The following is a 22,775-nucleotide window of genomic DNA, read 5'->3' as shown; positions in this document are numbered from 1 at the left end:
GAGGCTGGATGGAGCTTGGAGAAACCTGGGATTGTGGAAGGTATTCCTGCCCATGAATGAGTATTAAGGTTCCCTCTGAGAAGAACAGTGGATTTGTCTTTACAAACAAGCTCTGGGTCTGCTGGTAGATAAAACCAGCACTGGGATAGAAAAGACACAATGGGAAGGATTCCACTGATTGATGAACGGAAAAAGATATTTGCTTTTACAAGGTTTTTAGGTTTGCTGATAGATGAAATTAGACATTGAAAGACCAAAGAAACAATGAAGAAGAAAACCCCCTGAATTCCATAAGAATTAAAAATTAAAAGGGAGGGTTATACATTAGAGGGAAATCTTTGGTATCAGGCGTATTGGGAAGTCTGTACCTCTCAAGTACCTCAGCCAATGGGGAAAGAGAGAAGGGAAATTGGGATAAAAAGGAGGCTGCATCCTCCAAAAATTTGAGAGATCACAGGGGAATGCCCCATGGCCTCTCCCTTTATTTGAATAAAGTAAAAGGACTCCTCTGTCTCCTTTTTGGACATAAACCTCTGGTGTTTGTGGATTAATCTTCCTAAGACCTCCAGCCCCAACCATCCTGATTACATGAATTTTCTTCAGATCCTCCGAGTCTGGTAAACAAAGAAAAAGCAAATGTCATGTATATTGGAGTTAGTGGATCTTCAAAAATGTTTCACTTGGGTAGTTCATGAGCAAACTGGCTTTGCTGGAAATACTGTGGGATTGGTGCAACACTGGATATAGAACTTTAAGGAGGCAAAGTTAGCCCTCACTATCAAAATGGAAGTAAAGATGGATTAAAGTGTTTCTGCTGAGCTCTGGCAGCATCTGGTGCACATTAACAACCTCAGTAACCTCAGACAGCATCAACCTGGGAAAGACCACATGTGGAACCGACCGTCAGGCTGGTAATGCTCTTGATGAGCTTCAGACATATTCAACAGGAAAGAAAAAAGAAAAAAAAAAACAAAAAACCAGTGTATCAGGGTAAGTGTAGCGACCTGTGCACGAAGTGCGCAGGGAAGCAACACGAACGCAACTGGGGCTCTGAGGGAGGCCACAACCAACCTCAAACTGTGCATGGAGCAGGACTACCAGCATTCTGACCAAAAAAAGGCAAACAAAAGGCAGGGCAGGCACCTCGGAGAGCGGAGCCGCGGGCTGAGGGAGGGACAGCCCCGTGAGGCGCCGCGCCCGCCCCGCCCCGCGCTGACGGCGGCCGGCAGCGGCCAAGCCGCGTCCTCAGGGCTCTCCCGTCCCGGGCAGCCGCTCCGGGAGCACCGTGCCCGGCCATGGAGCTGTGGCAGGTGCCGCTGAGCTTCTCCCGCCTCCGCATGTTCCCTTTCTTCGACCTGGCGCATTATGTCGCCTCCGTCCTGGCGCTGAAGGAGCAGCGGGGTGAGCGGGGCGGGCGGGACGGGGCGGACACCCCATACCCCCCATGCGGATCCCGGTGTTTCCCCCGTGTGTCCCGGGGGGTGCCCAGCCCCGGCAGGGTGAGGATGGGGCTCCGAAGGGAGCCGCCGTCCCGGTTACCTCGTGGCCGTGCAAATGGGATTGTCTGCCGCCTGCATTAGCCCGTCTGTCCATAAGTGTTGTCTCACTGCCCGCTAAAGACACCCAGCCAAAGCTTTTCTCGCTTTCCAGAAGTTAAGAGGCGCTGGCGAAATCAGCCAAGAGTTTTGTCGGAAAGCTTTTAGTTTTTTTTAAATTCAGTTATTTGATTGTTTGTTTCAGTTTTGAGGTCTCAGGAGTAAAAGGGCTGAAGCCCCCCGAAGTTGGGTTTATGCAGAGAATGTGCGTGTAACACAGGACAGTATCTCTGTGCCCAGAATTGCATCTGAGAGGAGAGATTAGCTAGACTTTACATCCTTCACACACCCTGTTTGTGCAGGGGGGTGTTAAGGCCTTTCTGCCTTGTAGGAAACAGCTCAGGACTCTCACGGGTAGGTCCTGTGCCAGTGGCTTGTCAGCATTGTACCCCGTGGACTGTAAAGTGAATTTAGCAAAGCTTTCCACTTCCACTAACAAGGTTTTGTATAAGAGCACATCACGGCATTTCAGTCTGCATGCTCTCTTCCAGAAAATCATTTTTACTCTGGCTGTTAACCCCAAGCCTGGTTTTTTTTGGGGTTTGTTTTTTGTTTTGTTGTTGTTTTTGTTTGTTTGTTTTTGTTTTTTTTTTTTTTCTGTCACAAATGTAGGCACTGGCCTTGTTTCTGTGTTTAGAATCAAGCTACTTGTGGTGTGGGTTTAGACACGTTTACAGTAACTGTGTAGGAAACTGAGCTGGCTTTTGGGATTACAGGGCGAATTTGGGAGCTCCTGCTTCTAGATTTCTAGGGCTCTGCCCTGTTTGTTTAGTGAGAGCTTGGTCTTTGGGCCCTTCCTTACTGTTCCAAGGTGAATTTTGACCATCTGCTGAGGAGATGCACTTAACCGACTGTGGAGACTGGTGTAAAGTGCTTATGCATTCTAGAATCTTCACCAAACTTTGTTAATGCTGCTAAAATTTTTGACGGGCACTGGGCTGTGGCATTGTGTAATGTGTCAGTTCCATTTAGAAAGAGACTTTCTGACATTATCATGCAATGCTTTTAAACTTTTCCTCTGGAATGGGCACACCTAAAGATGAGGATGAGAGGCCTCTGGGCCTGGTTGTAGTGAGACAACACTTAGGGAAAGAAAATTGCTATCCAAAGTCTGGTCAGATCCATGCTCCTATTTTTTTTTTTTTTTCCTTCTCAGTTTAATAGCTGGTAGTTCAGAACTCCTGAGTATTTTCTAATAGTTGGAATTAATAACTGTAATCCAGGTGACTGCCTGCTGGCCTGTTTCTCACTTCCCAAGTGGTTTTAACTGAGTATTAAATCATAACTGAAATAGCAGTTATTATGAATACTCAGTATGGATATATTATCGTCGATTAATGCTGTCTATATTCCTTTTGGAAACTTACAACAGTAGCTATATTTGACAGGGAAATTACGGGATAGCCTTGAGTGCCTGGTGATGTAAGAAGTATGTGGTCAAGTTACAGCCACATTTACTTTATCCCAGATTACTGTCTCATTAAAATACCAACCCACCCCCACTGCTTAAAATCAGATTCAGTGTGGGCATTTGGATCATGGATGGGTGCACACTAACTGGGACTTTCCCAATCCTCCTAGCCAGGCTTTCCTGCTCACTTGTGACAGGACAACCAACTTGTTGCCTTCTGTATGTTTTAAAAGAAGAGTTCTTGATTAGTGCTTTGAGGATGGCCTAGGAGTTGCTTGCTTGCAACTCCAGCCAGGTGTAGAACAGGCAATTTTCTTTTTTTGGGATGGAGGCACAGCGAAAGGTGGTGGTGGTTGAGGATGTGTCATATTTGGTTTGTTCCTGATGTGTTTGAGGTGATTTGAAGAGAAATAATTTCGCTTCAGCATTGTTTTGCTCTGTTAAGTCTGACTCTATAAATCCTTTATCTAACTAAGGATATTCTATGTGGTTGAATGGGGTACTAGACAAAATATGTACAAATCCTTCTGGTGTGCTCACTAGATGTGTGTGTAGTGTGCATTATTGCCTATTTGGAACATGCGGAAAAGTTTAAAGCAGTTATAATCCTATTGACACAAATAGTTAGTTGGTTAAGGGTTTGTTTTGTTTGTTTGTTTGTCTATTTTTGTGTGTTTATTTTGGGTTTTTTTTTGTTTTCTTTGGGGTTTTTTGGGTTTTTGTTTTGTTTGGGGTTTTTTGAGTTTTTTCCCTTGGTTTTGTTTGTTTGTTTTTTAATGTTACTATTGTTCAGGAACAATTCTTAAAACCGTATTCAAAATTAGTCCTTGTGTTTTGAAACCTTTCCCTAACTTTCAGAAGTGTCCATCTGCAGGGCTGGTGGCCTTCTGGCAGATCCACCATTGCGTGGTTGTGTGATGCCTCATTAATTTTAGAGGATGCATCAGAGGACAAATATAAATGACCGCTTTGTATAAAAACATGTGACCTACTTAAAAACTGAATTTGTCTTCTGAAAGGCTACACCCTAGTAATAATTTAACTAGCAATGCTGAGATGATCTTTAAACTAGTATCAACTTTTTTGCCTCATTGTCTTCTGTATTGTGTATATTCCTTGTTAGGAAACAAGGATATATATATATCCTTGTTAAAAACTGACATTTGAGCCATTTCTAGTGCTGACCAACAGAAAAATGTTGAAGTGCAATAGAGGTTCCAGTTTCCTGACCTTTTACTTGTAAAATGAAGACATTTACCTGCTCTGCTGTGGAGCTTACTGCTAGAGGGCAATCTGGATGTGCCCTTAAAACTGAAAACCACTTGCTGCTAGTTGTGGGGCAAAGGAAGTGTGGAGAAGCTGGTGATTGTTGGAAGGCAGGAGAATGGCTCTGAAGAGAGAACAGAGACCTAATTTTAGGCCTACTCCAAAAGTAGTAAGCACAAGCCATTAATAATTTGCAAGTGTCTTAACTGGGAGCACTGGGTACTGCAGTTTGAAAAATAAATTGCAAAATAGTTAAAAATAAAAGAGCTGTTATTTTATATTTAAGTATTCTGTAGTGCTGAGGAATGCTCATTTTTATAAATTGGCTGTTTTATGGGCATTTAGATAGTGCTGCAGTACTTGATATCTATGCCAGCACTAAAACTGGAACACTAAAACCAAAACTTGTTAATGCATTGAATGAATTGAGAGTGCTGTATGCTTTTTTAAATATTTGAGCCTCTCATCTTTGGTAGAAGCTTCTTTTCCCACAGAAATGCCTGATAAACTAAAGCTTCTGCTCTGAATTAGGAACAGATGTCAGATTTCATTTTGGGGCAGACAGTAGTGCTTTTGTGAACTTCAGCCTTTGGACTACAGAAAATTAAACTTGTTCAGGCAAACAGCTCAGAACCAAGTGTAAAGGGGAAACTTTGGCAACACTGAACTTTTAAAGTGGAAGGAAATAGTCAAAACAACCACTTGAGCATATTTCTAGCTTTGGTAAAATGTTGTTTTCCTGTGAAAATGGTTAATACTTCCCAATACCTCCAGTATAATCTTTGAATATTATGTACTCTTTTTGGCATAGTTAACTTGCACTTTAAAATGATTGTTCATTTTAAAGATGATGAAGTAAACCAAACTGTCAACCTTTTAATAAATAGGGAAATTTACATTTATTATTATAGTTCAAGGTAACCTTTTTTCCCCCCCCCCTCTGTTCAAGAGTGCAGCTGAAAACGATTTGATAATTATCTTGGATGCAGTTTTCATTTTGCCCAGCAATCACAGCAGCATATTGTGAGAAAAGAAGGGAAAACAGTTACCTTGAATTCTTGGAACACTCAAAAGCAGAAATGGAATTCCTAGAATAACTCTCCAAATGTCAGCAATCCTGTTTAGATTAGCCACTTAGGTGTTCTTAATACAAATTTGAAAGCGTGTCCCTGTGCCAGGCTGTTTACAACAAGACCTCACTGCTATGCTCTGAAAGCTTTTTCCTCTTGGTACCTAGATATAACAAACTAATGCACAAAACATATTCAGTAAACACTTTATGTCAGCCTTCACTTCTCTTTAGGAGTTGAAGTTAAAGTCACCCTGCCCTGGGGTTTGTATTTCTGAAAAATTTTCCTGTGAGAGCCTGCTGATTGCTGGAGGATTTTTCATTACCCGAAGGAACTAAATCGAAAAATACTGACCTTTAAAACATGATGTTGTTCTCCAGTTTTCATTCCTGTTTATGCAGAATGTTACATGTTGTTGGTTTTTTTTTCCACAGGAGTTGTGGAAGTGTCGGTCCGAAGTCCCTTGGCCTGCTGGTTTAGTGCAATGCTTTATTGCTTTGGGGGCTCAGTCTTGTCCTCCTTGATGCTTGGTGAACCTCCAGTAGCATTTCTGGCAAAGACCATAAATATTCTACTGGCATCCTCAGTCTGGTAAGCAGCCACAGTTGGGTAAGATGAGTGATATTGGCTCTAAGGAAGGTGTATGCTGTAAATTGATACTTGTACCATCAGGGTTCGGTGTAAATCAGAACTTTTACTTAAAAGTGTTGTGGGTTTGGATGCTGTCTCTTCATCCAGAGTGTCACAGCAGCTATGATCCTGTTCTCTGGGAACAGAGAGCAGCTCTTACAGCCTGTTGTGTTACCAAATGCTCTGTTGCTAGATTAGACTTGCCTTAGGTTTTTTTATTATTCCTGGTCAAACAGGTGCAAACATTACTTTTTAATAAAGTTATTCAGTTGTTGATTTACTGAACATAGGTATGTCATAAATGCAGCCAAGTTTTTAAAAAGTAGTTATTGAAGATCAGAACCTGGCTGATGTAAAAATTTTGGCTTTTTCCAAGACACATCTTTCCTCCAGTTCCTACTACCAGACACTTTTTTTTTTTTTCTGTATTTCATTCTGTCCCAGATGGGTGTGTGTTGTGGTGGAAGACAGTAGCTAGCTGAATTGTATAATTGAATCAAGTATTAGGCATTTTGGCCTGCTTTGGAGTTAAAAAAAACATTCTGGAGTTACTTTCATGTAAATATGATCTTGAGGAAAACTTCAAACTTAACAAAAATTGTGAGCAGCAGTGGATTTTGAATTTAGAAATCTCAGCCACTATATTTGGATAGTCTGACCTGCTTAAAATCCTTTAGTTCCACTTGCCCCATAAGTTTTACAATTGCAAATTCATTAACATGAAAGCAAGTGTTTCTGTCTCTCTGGGTATATGTATTAGTTTTATGGTCTTTGTGTTGTAATAGAAGATGACATATTTAATTTGGTGAAATTAATTATATGTATTATTAGTGAATTATTAACAGAACCTGCCTGTGGTTGTGTCAGTCTGATGTGGGCAGACTGATTGCTTGTTTCATCAAGTGACACGAGCTAGGAGTACACTTGAAGAGAGCAGGATTTCTGTTTAACTCACTGTGGTCAAATGTGATTTGCTGTGCACAAATTAAAGGAGGTTTTAGTGAGGAGCTGCGAACGTTACAAAACGTTTTAAGCTTCCAGCTTTACAAAGCCCCCTCTTCCTGAGTGTAGTGACCTTAATTCCTGGTCCCAGATCGTGCACCATGGCATTCCTCAAGCCACACTTGGGGCTGGAAAGTGAGTGGAGTCGTGCTGGGCTTGGGGAATGCTCCGGAATAGTCTGTAGGACAGCGGCATCTGCTGTTAGCAGAGATTACAGGCAGGAACGCCGTGGTGGGCCTTCAGGGCCAGCCTCAGTCCTGTCACCAGTGCTTCAGGGTCCTAAACCCACATTCTGCAGATCTAAATTAATTCTGGTGTGAGTTATCTTGGGAGTAGGTGGCTTAAACGGTTTTTTGCAGTAGCCTGTAAAATACATCCTCTCTCTGCATCTCTGGCTTCATATCAGCTGAAGCCTGGTTGCATACAGAGGCATCTTTACAATATCTTTATCTTTACAATAAGAGATAAAGGGAAGGGCCTCACAAATTCTTGGTAGGCAGGATTGAGATCAAAAACCTTAAAGGGGCAATGTCTTTTTTTTTTTTTTTAAGAAAACAAAATTTATCCTTCCTTTTAAACACTTTCTGTGCTCTTATGCAATTATTACTCTTACTCCTGTACTGAAATAATCTACTTAAGACAACTTAATCAAGATACTTAATCTTGATTGAGTTTTTGAGAATGTCTCAGTAAGAACTGAATTTTATTTATTATTGAAGACATATAATAAAACACTACATAATCTGATCTTTTAAAATTTACTGTCACTTAGGATTTAACTGTTAGCCATCTTTACTTGGTTTTAAAAGCAAGTTATCAAAGATATTTTGTGTAGTGTTCTTTCAGTGCTTTGAATAAAGAAATGTGCTTGTAACTGGCAAGCTGTAAAAGCTAGAATTGGTGAGTACTAAGATGTTAAATGTGTTTAAATATAGCCATGCATTTCATGTAGTATGACATTAACTAGTGGAGGCATTCTTGCTGAAGTTATATAATTCCAGGTACCTACAGTCTGGAAGCACAGAGTCAGCATTTAATTTACCACCCTGTTGTAATCCTATTTAAAAAAAAAATCCCAAACAAAAAACCAAAACAAAACAACCCCCCTAGACCAATCTAAACAAAAAATAACTCACAAGATAAACTCAAACCCCACAAAGTCAATCAGATACCACTTTAATGACTTGAATTATAAAAATGTGATATGTAAGGTGCAGAACAATTGGAAAAATGTAAAGCTGTTTCACATGGACTTGAACAGATTTTTCTCTGTGACAGTGAGGCAGTAGTGCTTGGTTGTGGTGCAAAAGCTCAGGCGTGCTCAGAAGCTTTTCAAATTTGTTCCAAGATGTGTGCCACGAGACTTGGAGTTGTCAGTAGTATATCAGGCATTGCTAGACACATTCCAAAAATATCTTTAAAGATTACGAAAAAATAATTCCTTAGCAAAAGTGTGGCTAATGTTTTCTTCCTGATGATTTTCAGGTATCTGGTGTTTTACTGCCCAGAAGACATATTCTGCCGCTGCTTTTCCTTTCTGCCTCTTCGTCTTCTGGTGGCAGGGATGAAAGAAGTGACAAGGACTTGGAAGATCACAGATGGCATTGCACATGCAGACACCGTCTACAAAGATGCCTGTCTCATCATGGTGGCTGTGGGCTGGGCCAGAGGTAACATGCACAGCATCTTGTTCTGAGGGTTTGGGGTTTTTTGGGGTGGTGTTTAAATGTCTAGCCCCTACAGCAGAACTGAAGCACCACCCTTGCTGTGCTGGGCATGGTAGTCTTGATGCAGTCTGATGTCCCCTGAAGGAAAAAGCCTGTGCTGCAGATTTTCTGCCTGAATTAAGGGTGACATTGAAGGACTTGGAGGGGAGTTCCCTTCAGAAGGTCTTACGAGAGCTTGCAGGATGGGCAGTTGATGACAATAAAGAAGTAAATCTTCTGTGCAGCTGTTGCTGAACTTTCCAACAACATTATTGCCTTGCATGAGGCTGAAGAAGAGAACTGGGTATCTTAGGTTTTTATGTTGTAGCCATTACTTGGTTTTAAATGTAGGAATGACCCTTGTTGCCTGCCTGCCATTTGGAATTCTGGAAGCCACCTTCCTGACAGCTGTATTTGCAGCCACAGCATCAGGGTCCCTTCAGAAAGTAGTTGTGCAGCTCTTGTTTCTGCTTGATTCTGTGCTGCTGTGGAAAGCAACACGTGTGAATGTGATGATTGCATCAGTTCAGATGCTGTCACTTGCAGGCAGACCTGAGCTTCTTGCTGAGTCTCTCAGCCTCTGAGGTCTCATGCTGTTGTTTGAGTCTTGTTTGTATGAGAGGTTGGATTAAATGTTTTTAAGTCTGGGCTTTGGTGCCACATTTAGCACCTGGTGTCATGTGTTTTTCTGGGAGCAGTGGCATAGCAATGGTAGCAGTCAGTGGAAACTTGCCATAAATCTCTGCAATTTCAGGTGCTGGTGGTGGCTTAATTTCCAACTTTGAGCAGCTGGTGAGAGGAGTGTGGAAACCTGAAACCAATGAGCTCCTGCAGATGTCCTAGTAAGTTTTTTTTAAAAACTGCAACAAGTTAGCTGTTGTTATGCTGGCTCCTGGTGTGGATGCTTACTTTCAGTGGTTGAAGCCAAAAAAAGATCCCAGAAAAACCCATTAGGACATATTTGTACTCTGTTTTGGTGTGTATCCTTTGAAAGATGGGACAGTGAACTTTGGGACTTTTAGTGATGTTCTAATCATTTTATGTTCACAGCCCAAAAGCTGCAAATGGGAAGAGAAGTCAACAAAAACCTGTCAGAAAGTAGTAAATACCTAGTGAGGAGTTGCTAGAAAGCAGTTTTGGCTCAGTTTGTCTTACAGGGACATGGTTTTCTATCCAAAATGAAAGCACAGTGGTAGTAGAAATACACAAGTGAATTTTGGTGTATGTTCTGAGCATCACTAAGATGGCTTCCTTTGAACACTGTCACTCTTCCTTTTGCTGCCAGTGCTATTTTCCTCCAAAGACATCAATTATTTGAGAAAGTACAAATTGGTTATTCAGTATAGCAGAAATGACCTGCAAGATGGGAAAAGTTACTTCTCTTGCAGGAGCAAAGAATGAGGAATATTACATGCCTCCTGGTTTTCTCTGTAAAATGAGAATTGAAACAGGCTGGAAAGCCACAAGCTATTATTGTAAGTCAAGATAAGGTCACTGTGATAATTTCCTAAAATTCTTTTGATCTTTCCCAGGTTACAGTCAGGTCTTTTAAAATCATAATTTTATTTTTTTAAAAAGCTATCTTGCTTTTCAGCTGCCACTCCTAGACACAGAATAACAGGAGAGACATTTGTAGCCTTCTCTTTGGCAATATTTCAACTGCTCATGCATTGTGTTAATTGTTGGCTTTTCCCAAAATTCTAAGTATTTAGAATTTCGCTTTCTCTTATCAGTGCCTAAATGGCAGTCTTGAAAGTAAACTTACAGAGGAAAAGGCGACTGTCATAAATAGCACTATAGACACAAATAAAAATGTCTTTACAGGTGCAACACCAGAACAATGCTTACTGATTGGCATTACTTGCATGTATTCTCCTTTTTCACTGTGGGTATGGCTCAAAGTAACTCAAAAAAGATCTAAAGTTTTGTTTATGTAAAGTCTTAAGAGCATTAAATTGAACTAAGCTACAGAGTTAAAAACATCAAACATCTTGCAAATGGATGAGATGCCTGTGTACACAGTGTGGTTTTTTGGGCTTCTTGAGCAGGAATTTGATGTAGTTTTTTGGTTCCTGAAAAGACAGTGAAGAGCAGATCCACAGTAGATGCTCTGTGATAACAGGAATGTCACCTGTACATGTCACATGCAGATTAAGAAATGCAGAGAATTCTGGATGACTGACCAAAGTTCTCCAGCTTTTTGGCTGCATACCTCGGAAGGGATTTAGTACCACAACAAAGATTGCTGTAAGCTGGAAACAGAGTGGAAATCTTTGTATGTCTCAGGTCAGCACAGCTGTGTTGGCAAAAAATGGTAAATACAGGCCTGGCTTCAGTCAGGTTTAAGCTGATACAGTCCCAGAGCTGCTGGAGTTTTACAGTGGACCAAGACTTGGACTGTGTTACTCTTCAACACCTTGGAGTAACTAACTCCTGGAGTATGGTATAGGAACCTGTTTTTATGTCTAGTCCAAGTAGTGTGAGCTCTGTAATTTTAATTCTTCAAGAAGATATATTTGGGAAGGAAGAAGAGAATCAAGCTGACATATAAAGTCTGAATAGAAGCATTGATTTGAGGACTATTTGTCAAAAAGGAGTTTGTTGGGTGTCTGAAGTAGTGCTGGACTTGATGATTTATGGACAGAAAGTGTAGTAATATTATATAAAGTGGAAATCTTAATTTAGTTATAGCTGGATTTTGGATCTTAGCACTGTTACCACAAGTTTTCATTAGTTCTATTCAGCAATAATTATCTTGCACACTTAAGAACATGTATTGCTTTCCAGGCAGCTTCCACTGTGGAGCACAGAAGAGAAATTAACATTCTTTGTTTGATTTCTAGCCCTGTGAAGGTAACTTTGATAGGAGCAGTTCTTTTCACCCTGCAACGCAGACAGTACTTGCCAATAGCAAAACACAACCTTGTGTTTTTATACACCATCTTTCTTGTTGTCTTCAAGGTAAGAATTTGAAAGTTGCTAGTGACCAAATAACAGAAAATATTTTATTTAATTGCTGAAATGCATGCTGCTTGATGGGAAGGCAGCTCCTGCTGAAGATATGTGTTTAGAGTTCTGTACATAAGCAGAATGGAAGACCTGTTCTTTTACTGATTCTGTTCAATGTATGCAGGGGACAGGGAGGAAAAGAAAAAAATCAGGAATTTTGGGACTCAGTATTTGATGTTCCAGGCTTGTATGTCTGTAATCTCAAAAAAAAAAAAAAAGCTTATTCTTGTAGAAAGAAATTCTCCTGTTCTCTGTCTTTTGTGTGTACCTATGCAGTTGCCAGTGGGTCTGTAAAACAAACCAGCTGGATTCTCATTTGATTTAAAATATTCGCAAAATAAGTGTTTGGGTGGGAAGGGAAGGCGTACCAAAACTACTTTGAAGTAGCTGTAACTATTTCGTAATAAAATAGACACTACTTCTCTATTGAAGTCTTCAGTCCCTCCAGTCTTGTTCATTTCCAGGATGATGCCTTTCTTCTGGATTACTAGTTTATAAGAAAGCATAATCTCTGTTAGCAGATATCTGGCAATTTTAACAGCTTCAGAGCTGGTGTTGAACAGACCAAAGAATGTGTGGAAGTGTGGTTGCCAGTCTCCTTTCTGGGAAGGAGATGACAAGTTTAATTCTGCAGAAGTCAACTGTAGGGAGCCAAGACTTGAAGCTTATGTCCCCTTGATTTTCCATCTGAAAAATGGAAATGATAAAGGCATTGTTGAACAGTAGATGCTGGGAATGAAGAAAGAAAGGAATGTTATTCTGGAAGTGAGAAATTGCAGGTGTCCACAGGAGCTGGCTGTCCAGCTGCACTGGAGTAACTAAATCCTTACACTGATGGTTGTACTGACAGTCAGGAACTTGCACCCACTTAGCGAATAAATGAATAAAGCAACAGTGTATCTGGTATAGTCCTTTAATAATGTCTCCTAGAAACTTGTCATGTCTCTGAAACCTGTAAAAACTGTTGCTATATAAACTTGTCCAGTACCTTGATCTGAAAAACAGGTTTTTCAATCCTGATTCCAAGTTATGTGTCCTAAGGGGTGCCCACCTAAATCTCTGAACTTTGTGGAATGAATATGGAAGTCTAATTAAGGTCTGGTTATGGACCTATACATTCAAAATGGAATTACGCATCCCATTCTTCCAATTTAAGTGGAAGGAAGCCACTCCATTTAGTTTTTCAGTTTGAACAAGGCACAAAACTTACACATAAAAGTTGGTCTTCACCTTACATGTATGGCATTAAATGCAATTTACTCTCAGGATGATGAATCTTACAGAGAGGTTTTTCTGTGCACATTGTTTGTGTATAGCTCACAGAAACATAGAGTCATACAATATTAAGGGCTGGAAAAGGCCTCAGAGATCATCCAATTTCATCCCCCTACCCTGGGCAGAGACATCCTCTACAAGGCCAGGCTTGTCAAGGCTTTATCCAACCTGGTCCTGAACATTACCATGGTTGGGGCATCAGCAACATCTCAGGGCAACCTGTATCTCACCACCCTCACTGTAAAAAATCTCTTCCAGGAATCCAACATAAGTTTCCCCTGTACCCATTCCCCCTTATTCTATTGCTGCAGTTCCCAAAGAAAAATCCCTCTCTGACCTCCCTGTAGATTCCCTTCATAGCTGCGTGAAGAGTGTTGGTCAGAAAAAAAAGCATTCTTTGCCCAGTTTCAGCTAAAATGAGCAGAATTCCGTTGGTGATTGCACAGCCTCATCCTTGTGTAGAAAGTTAAAAATGCCATACACCCCTTCAGCTTTGAGCTTGTTTACCTGTGAAGCCATCACAACTTTTATTGTAACTTGATCCTTGTTCTCCGTAGGTAAAAATGATGTTGACGAGATGTGCAACTTCTCCATTTGCTCCCATTGAGGCTGCAGTGTGCCAAATGTTTTTTGGCTCAGGAAAGGCACCTTCCAAAGTGAAGGGTGAAAGTGCCACATCTTCCAATGGCTCTTCAGTCTGTGACCAGCCTTCTGAGCAGCACCATGAGGGTGCTAAGAAAAAACAAGCAAAGAAAACAGAATAAGTGACTTGAAATCCTTGTGATGGTCGTGAAGATGTGTGTCTTCCAGATTAGGCTGGCTGAGAAGTCTCCTCTAAGGAAAGGAGAACAGGGCTGTGTTGTGGTTTGCCTTTTTGGGATGTTTTGTGTAAGCTATGTGTAAATGCACATGTTGGATTTGTGAGTTAAAACTATGAATTTTTATAGTGGTTAAAAGTTTACTAATTTTTGTACTTACGACAACTTCAAATGCTTGTATGTTAAAAAGATAGTTTCAAAAATGTGACAATCATATTTTTTTTCCTACTGTATCACTTGTTTCACATCTTCCTATCCCCCAGTTCTTATGTGTCATTTTGATAACACTGATTTGTATTGTCAGGTGTTCACTGTAGCACGTCCCAAATAAGAAAGTCATTAAGTAAGGCTTTATCACATTGCACTGTGTAAAATCGTAAAAATGTACCAATTTAATGCCTTTAACTCGGAAAGTAACTGAACTATTGTTGTAATTCACATCTAGATTTTCTTCATTTCTTAAAGTAAATATTTTAAAATATTTTGAAATGTTTTAAAATGAGAGTATATTATCTCATTATAAATATTATCAGGCACTTTGAAAAATCTTAGTTAGCAAGTAGAAACACATCAATATTTTTGTGGTTGGCTTACTTGGACTCTTATTTGCAAGCATTTGAGATGTAGATGTTTTTTGCCACATTAGTGTTTTACAAGTGGTTTGTAGTTACCTTCTGGTTCATTTGGTTCTAGACATTCTTTGCCTGATTTCTTTTCCAAGCATATGCACTTATTTCTTTTCAAAGACAAACTTCATTAGGAAGAATACTAGACAGTACATTTACCTTGTTTAGTCAGCAGTCTGAGCTGCAGCACAGGGATGGGAGCAGAATGTTACCCCCGTAATCCCCAAGGGAATGGTCAGTGAGCTGCTAGAACACCTGGACACTCCCCAGCGGTGGGATGGGATCCACCCAGGGGTGCTGAGAGCTCGCTGGGCCACTTCCAATCATTTACCAGCACTCCAGGCAAACTGGGGAGGTCCCAGTTCACTGGAGGTTGGCAAATGTGACATGCATCTACAGGAATGGTGAGAAGGAGGATCCAGGGAATTACAGGCCTGTCACATGCCCTCAGTGCCAGGGAGGCCATGGAGCAGGTCACCTTGAGTGCCATCAGCAACAGGGACAGGACAACCAGGGCATCAGGCTTGGCCAACCTGGGTTTAGGAGAGGCAGGTCCTGCCTGACCAGCCTGAGCTCCTCCTGTGCCAAGGTGAGCTGCTCAGGGCTGAGGGACAGGCTGTGATGTGTCTGCCTGGGCTTCACAGAGCCTTTGACAGCTTCTCCCACAGCATCTCCTGGAGGAACTGGCTGCTCATGGACAGGGCCCTGTGCCCTGGGGAGGAGCGGGCTGAGGGCAGGGCCGGGAGCGCTGGGACATGGAGGGACACCCAGCTGGGCTGGCACCAGGGAGGCTCCCATGGGATCAGGGCTGGGCCAGGCCTGTTTGACATCCTCACCAAAGCTCTGCATGGGGGGATTGAGGGCCCCTCAGGCAGTTCCTGACGGCACCTGGTGGTGCTGGGTGGGATGTGGATGTGCTGGAGGGCAGGAGGGCTCTGCAGAGGGCTCTGGCCAGGCTGGATCCATGGGCTGAGGGGGATCCACAGCCAGGGGAAGTGCTGGGTCCTGCCCTCGGCTCACAACAACCCCATGGAGCTCCAGGATGGGGGAAAGGGGCTGGAAAAGGCCCTGGGGGTGCTGTGCCAGCAGCCGGGCACAGCCCAGGGGTGCCCAGGGGGCCGAGAGGCCGATGGCCCCTGGGCTGTGCCAGCCCTGGGGTGGCAGCAGGAGCGGGGCAGGGCCCGTCCCTGTGCCGGCCCTGCTGAGGCCACACCTCGAGGGCTGGGGCACCTCTGGGCCCTCACGCAGGGAATGGAGGGGCTGCAGCGTGGCCAGGGAAGGGAACAGAGCTGGGAAGGGAATGGAGCCCCAGGAGAGGCTGAGGGAGCTGGGCAGGGGCTCAGCCTGGAGCAAAGGAGGCTCAGGGGGCCCTTGTGGCTCTGCACGGCTCCTGCCAGGAGGGCACAGCCGGGGGGTCGGGCTGTGCTCCCAGGGAACAGGGACAGGAACAGAGGGAACGGCCTCAGGCTGGGCCGGGGGGGGTAATTTGGATATTAGGAAGAATTTTTTCACAGAAAAGGTGAAGGGTGTGTAGACATTGCACATGGGGATATGGTTTAGTGTTCGCCTTAGCCATGCTGAGTTAATGCTTGACTTGATCTTAAAGGTCTGTTCCAACCTAAACCACTCTTTAATGTCAGAAGCACTGAAAGTTTTTATTAGCATTTGCTGAAATCTTGATGCTTTCTTGCTTGTTGCATCCTTTTTTTTACTCAAGATGTGAAGCAGTTCTAAGTGGCGTACACTTCATAACTGAGAACTTTGGCATTTTAGAGATGTTACAATACATAAGAATAGAATCTTTTCAGGGGGATCTTTTCATTGATGTGCCAATTTTTAGAATAAACCATTTTTACAAAATTAGACTATTTTCTTCAGAGAGTACCGCTTTGAAGAGCATTGTTCAGCAAAGAGGGGTTAGGTTAATCTTTGTGCAGAATGCCAAAGAGAATGTGGAGGGAGATCTGATTTGAAAAGACAAAGTTCTAGTTCCAGGTACATCTCTAAATTTAGAAAAGCTGTCACCAATGCTGTGCTTAGAGAAAAGAAAAATAAAAGTACCAAAGAAATTTCTTGTGCCTGAGTAGTCACATTTCCATGGTGATGACCAAAAGCATTGAACTCACTTTGAAATCCAACTTCATTTCAAATGTGCTGTACCTAGAAAGCTAAAATTACTATTTTCTTTAACACTTAGGAAGAATTACAACAAAATACCCCAAACTCTTTGGGCAAGGTAGCAGTCATATTCCTTACATATTACACTGAAACTTAGTGTTCAATTACAAATGCTTGGAGTATTCACTTGGTGTCTCATTTTTTTGTGGCTTGATGTCACGGATTAATGTGAAGCTGCCAATTGACTAGTTAATAATCAGCTAGTTATCAAGCAACACCAGCACATGCTGCCTGTCCATGGTTTTTTAAAGTTTTGGATGTTTTTTGAATAATTGTGTATTCTAGATCACATGAACCATACAGAATGGAACCGTGTTACACATGTGTGAAATTCTGCCTGAAAACTGCCTATTCCTAGTCCAAGTCAATGTGAAAATATGCTTAGACTAAGTCTTTCACAAGTTTACAATTAGAGGGGAAAATGTACTGTTTTCTATTCGTTTTCAGAATTAAAGACAACAATATTAAAATTTTTTAAAATGTTTTCTTGTCTGAACACTTTAAAAATAATACACAACACGCAAAAATGTATATTGTTTTGAGGCAGAACACAAGTTATGCTGACAGAAATCCTGTTTTAAGCATCATGAAAACAAAACTTTGTGTTTAAAGGTATCATGTGTTTCTGAAGGATAGGTGCTCAAAAAAGCTGCATGCAAATATTCTGAGAACTACATTTTATGACACAGAAAAAGATTGCCAGTTGCTCAGGGTTTAACCTGAATTCTGTAGGAGACATTAATACAGTGTGTCCTGGATGTCTTAAATAAACAATTCCCGGTTTTCATGCTGCTAGTTTTCTATCTCTGGTAAACTTTTCTGTGTGAGAATTTTGTTAACAATTTCTTAAAACTGTTCTGGTAAAGCTTGTCTGATTCAGCACAGCTGCACGCATGAACTACTTGGCTGTATCCAATTTTGTGATTAACCTGGTAAAATTAGAAGAAGCTGCCTTGTGCCTATATAAAGTCATTCAGAAATTGCTTTATCAGTTCCATTCTTGGGCTAGAAGGGCATATTCCTGTTAAACCAGTTGCTGTTCTGAGTAATTTCTACTAAATACACCCAGCTTCTGTAAAAAGGAATACCTTAAAATTTGCTTCAGGAATAGAAGTGTCTTTAGACAATAAATGCTATTTGCTTTCCTCTTCTGTATTTTCTCCATTTCATTTTATTGCAAAAAAGTGGAGATGGGAGGATGTCACACAAGCAGTACCATCATCTGAAATGTGATTCTTCAGTGTATTGTTAGGCAAGACAGAGTTGTTCAAGAATTCCAAACATCTGTCTTCTGTAGGAATCTGAATCTGCTCAGCATAAGGGGAATGCTGAAATCTAACATCTTCCAACAGTCTAGACAGTGAATGCAAGATTTACTCATAGTGAATACTCTTAATTTATAAGGTGAATCCTCATTTCTAAGGTCTAAGTGAAGTCTTAAATGAGTAGCAACAGAGAAACACCATTTGACGCCAAGATGAGAATCAAAAATGTGTTGTAAATAGTAATTTGCATTTGTCCTGATAAAACTGCTCTGTTAAGCAATCAAAGCCTTTTGTGAAATGTGTGAAATTGTTCAGCAAGGAATAGATAGTAACATGAAGGCTGACAGAGAAATACATTAATATTCTCAGGCAAGATCACTGATCTGCCTGTGGGCTTTATCTGCAGTCAGGAAGTAGAATGTGGTGATCAAAATGGCATCCCAAATAAAAACTACTGCAATCCAGTGTGGTAAATAGTTTGTGCACAGCAACCTGCAGCTGGGTTGCACAGCCCCTGGTGTTGATAATTGCTGGTGAGTGAGGGGCTGGACATGACCCAGCTGTGTTCTCTGGCAGCCCAGAAAGCCAAACCTGTCCTGAGCTGATCCCACAGTGTGGACAGCAAGGGAGGAGGGGATTCTGCCCCTCTGCCCTGCTTATTTGGAGTGATTTAGCCATACCAATGGAATATTAGTTCCCTACATGAAGGTGCAATTAAAAAAAAACAGTTAACAAAATTTACTATTTTTCCATCTTTATCACATATATTTTTAGCTCTTGCTGGTAACTGCACAAAGCCAATGTTCTGTCTAAAGGTTCAGGGTAAATTTTGACACTGGCTAGAGATAGTCTTCAGATTCCAGTCTTAAATTTTGACCCACATATGACTCAGAAAGTTATTTCAAACTGTAGCTAAGCCATTGAATAAATTTTTAAATTAAATGGATTCAGTTATTGTTGAGATTATTTTTTTAAGTACCTTTAAAGACTGTTTTATTCTTTCTCTCCAAACCTCCTTAGTCATCTTCTGGCCGCCATGAGGGGCAAAAAAGTAAACTTGACAGGGTTGCTCAGGTGAGAACCCACCTGCACCTGTGGGGTCCCCAGTGCAGGAATAACACGGACCTGTTGGAATGATTCACAAAAGTGATTAGAGGGCTGGAACACCTCTCCTATGGACACAGGCTGAGAGAGCTGGGGGCAAAGGCTCTGGGGACACCTCATAGCAGCCTTCCAGTGCCTAAAAGGGGCTTAGAAGAAAGATGGGAACAAACATTTTAGCAGGGCTGTAATGATAGGACAAGGGGTAATGGTTTTAAGCTGAAGAAAGGTCAAATCAAACAATATTAGGGGAAAAATTATGGTGAGGGTGGTGAAACACTGAAGTGGGATGTCCAGAGAGGTGTCAGATGCCCCATCCCTGGAATCTTCAAGATCAGGTTGGATGAGGTGCTGATCTAGTCAAAAATGTCCCTGCTTATTGCATGTGAGTTGGACTAGATGGCCCTTTAAAGGTCCCTTCCAACCTAAACTATTCTGTGATTCTTTGATTCTATGAAAAAACGATTTCTTCAATGTTGAAGCACATTGTCAGAGGGGTTGAGGCAGCTCTCAGTGACCCTGGAAGCTGAAACTGCCAGTGTCGTGTAGTTCTTATGAAAGGAACTATAGGGCAAAAAAGGAAGAAACATGCATCTAAAAGAAAGAAACGTGTGTCTACTTTGTTGTCTTTGGCAGAAATTTTAACAAGCACTCTGGCACATTTTCCCGAAATAAATTAGATAAAATTTTTTTTTAGTGATAGTCATTTTAATCTGAGTCACCTTCAGTTTGTCAACCTTCAGTTTTCTCCTCCCCCTTAAAAGAAGACTGTTATCAGACAGTTGAATGTCAAGGCTAGATTAGATGGTTTTGGTTTTTAAGTTGGACTTTTTCATGGCCAAATTTGGAATAAAACTACTGGAAGATAGTTTGATCTAAAGCTTTTTGGCACACATTCTGTTTTCTGAAAATAATACCCATTTATGGTCTTGGGGTGTTTAGGAATTACGTGGAAGTATTTTTGAGTGTCTTTCAGTGGAATTTCAGAATACCTTTAAGGTACTTAACAAGTAGATTACTCCGGGCAAGATGAAAATACAAACTTACATGGTTCTGTTGTCATAGCAGAATGTCAGAAAACTCCAAGGTGAAGAAATCAGTTTTATATTGAAGAGGGTGCAGTTTCATGGCAGCTGCTTCATCACATGAGTGACTTCTGCAGTTCAAATGTTGTTTGTGTGAAAACTTTGCTCTTTTTACTTCCCTGCCACCCATCATGCACCAAAGCTTGGTTCTGACTCTCCCAGAGTGAGCTGTTTTCCTGCAAAGGAGAAAGTTGTTCTCTGGTGTTTGCTTTCTAGCTCCTGGAAGCCTAAAGCAGCAGAGCACGAGACAGAGAGAGGCTGAGTGCTTTACTTGAAATTTTCAAGCTGGGAGCGAGGCCCCTCTCTAGGCAGCTGGGGCATGTTCTTTGGCTGCAGTCCAATTACCCAAAGTATTTTTAGTCACCTTTAGTTCAGTATAGCAGGTGAATGTTAAGGAAAACCTTCCTGTCTGATCATTCAGATGCTTCTCTGGGAGTCACACTCATTCTGCCTGAGGCTTTTAACTGCTGGGACTGAAGCCATGTCGGAATCTGGAATTAAATAACAAATGTTCCAATAATTTGGGTGTCTTCTCCTGCAAGAAGTACACATGTGCTTTTTTATTTATTCTCAACATTATGGATTAAAACATTCAGGTTGGGTTCTTCTGAATCCATCTCTCCAAGTATAATCCAGGTGTCCTGTAGCTGGCTGGTGTTTAGAACTGCCTTGCCAAAAGAATGGCTCCTTAGAAATCAAATGTGTTGATTATTTTTTTCCCTTCCCTTAGCTTTACCTAAATCTCCTGCTTATGTCAGACTGAAGTTTTGTTTGAGTAAGTTTGGCAGGAATTGGATCGTAACTGAGTTTACAAGAAGCTGGAACACAAAGGCTGTTAAAAAACCAAAGTTTCAAGGCTGGTGTCTATTAAGTAGGAAGATACAGATGCCAAATGCTAGTTTAGTAAAATCCCATAAAAAATTAGTGCTAATACTTTGGGAAAGCAGTGAATTTTCAGGAAACAAACTCAGGCATTGCTATTGAGAGTATCCACTGTAAACAGACACGGGAACCAAATTTCCAAGTTGTGCATTGCTGTGATGTTGTTCTTGTCCTCAAATGCAAACAGAATGGAGTACAGCATTAGTGAGCTTCAGACCAAGCTGAAGCAAGAACACAAGGAGTCAGGACAAAGTGAAGTAACTCCTGGGAATGCTATGCAGCATCTTATTACATGGTGTAGCAAGGGGAGGGAAGCCAGACTGTTGTCAGAAATTACCTAGGAATATGGTTCTAATAGTGGTACAGCCTTATTGTTGCTGACCTGAGAGGTGACATGCTGCATTCCTGAGTCTGTACCTGGTCTGTATGGATGTCTGTGAAATCAGAGCATCAATGCTGCAAGGAAAAGCAATGATTAAGAAGGTCAAGCTGGGTAAGACCCCTGGGGATACATTTGCAGTGTGGACTACAAGAATGTGACCAGGCATTTCAAGTTACTAATGAGAATGTGGTTGTGATACCTTTAAACAGTGCTGATTTTGAATTTTTGTTTTTAACCCAGGGTGAAATGAGGTGAAGAAGAATGGGGTCTGAGCACTTCACTAACACTAGGGAAAAAAAAAAAAGAGAGCATAAAAAAGAATATTCGTGGTAAAATGCATTCAAGCATCTAGGCATGCAGTAAAGTAGTCACATCAGGCAACACAGAATTCAGAATTTAACTGCCCCTAGTCTGAGCTTCTTACTGTTCATCCAGGGGCATCAGATCAGTGAACCTAGGATATCTTCTGAAAGGAAAGAACAAGAAAACTGATAAAAGTTATGGGTTGGCTTTGGCACAGAGAGTGACTGACTCGGTAGGTCAACTGCTGGCTTAAGAATAGCAGGAGAGGAGAACACTGCCCATCACAAAGTCTGTAAAATCAACTGGACCCTGATGCTTGTGGAATGATTTTTGCACAGTACAGCAACTTCAGCTGGAACTGGTAAGTAATTGACCCCGAGCAAACAAGCAAACAAACAAGCAAACAAAGAAAAGCCATTTAAGTTGCACAATGTGTAATTAAGCTGTGGAACTCATTGCCTGCAGTACAGGTGATAAAAATGGAAAGCAGTTAGATACCAGTTGTGAGTCAGGCAGGCCTCACTGAGTGTTGTCAGATGGTGTGGGAGAGTATTTTTAGAGAATCACAGAATGGCTGGGGCTGGAAGGGAACTCTGTGGCACCACCCAGTCCAACCCCCTCCCAAAGCAGGGTCACCTGGAGCAGGTGGGGATGGAATGTCTCCAGAGAGGGAGATTCCACACCCTCCCTGGCAAACTGGCACTGTCCCAGGGCTCTGCCACCCTCAATGGAAAGAAATTACTCCTCGTGTTGAGTGGAACAATTTCTCTTTTTAGTTTGTGGCCATATGAGTGCATTGACCTGCTCTCCAATATTCTGTTTTCAGACCCTGTCCCCCAGGGAAAGGCGCTGACAGGTTTTTTGGGGGAAATTACAGGGATCAGCACATCTGGAGCACAAAGGATTGGCTTCACCCTAGAAAACCCACCTTCCATCTTCCCTACCAGGAAAACAAAAAGCTCCTGGGCTGGAGAGACCCTTGGACTCATGGCTGTGTTGTAGCAGCAGTGTTTATTTTGCTTCTGAAAGGTGGGCACTTGTTTTGTCAGTGTGTCCTCTCTTATGAAACAGAAGTCCTTCTCTTGCCTCTGTGCACTTCATTATTTGAAGAGTGCTTTCAGGACCCCACATGAAAGGGTATTTTAGATGCACTAATTATTAGTGTTAAGCA

The 22,775-nt window shown here is 41.7% G+C and overlaps 1 protein-coding gene across 1 annotated transcript; it reads left to right on the top strand.

Annotated features, from left to right (window-relative positions):
* Nucleotides 1-1,209: 1,209 nt before the first annotated feature.
* On the top strand, nucleotides 1,210-17,737 carry TMEM38B (transmembrane protein 38B). Its single transcript, XM_071455709.1, has 6 exons — nucleotides 1,210-1,401; nucleotides 5,777-5,933; nucleotides 8,460-8,644; nucleotides 9,435-9,522; nucleotides 11,524-11,641; nucleotides 13,522-17,737. Exons 1-6 carry the CDS (start codon nucleotides 1,296-1,298, stop codon nucleotides 13,726-13,728), a joined length of 861 nt encoding a protein of 286 aa, XP_071311810.1. The 5' UTR covers nucleotides 1,210-1,295; the 3' UTR covers nucleotides 13,729-17,737.
* The last annotated feature ends 5,038 nt before the right edge of the window (nucleotides 17,738-22,775 follow it).

This window comes from Agelaius tricolor, unplaced genomic scaffold (assembly GCF_023055355.1).
Source record: "Agelaius tricolor isolate 1412-34295 unplaced genomic scaffold, bAgeTri1.0.p SCAF_53, whole genome shotgun sequence".
In the NCBI taxonomy this organism is placed as follows: domain Eukaryota; kingdom Metazoa; phylum Chordata; class Aves; order Passeriformes; family Icteridae; genus Agelaius; species Agelaius tricolor.
Note: the sequence above shows the minus strand (reverse complement) of the source record. Positions and strands in the feature narration are given on the sequence as shown.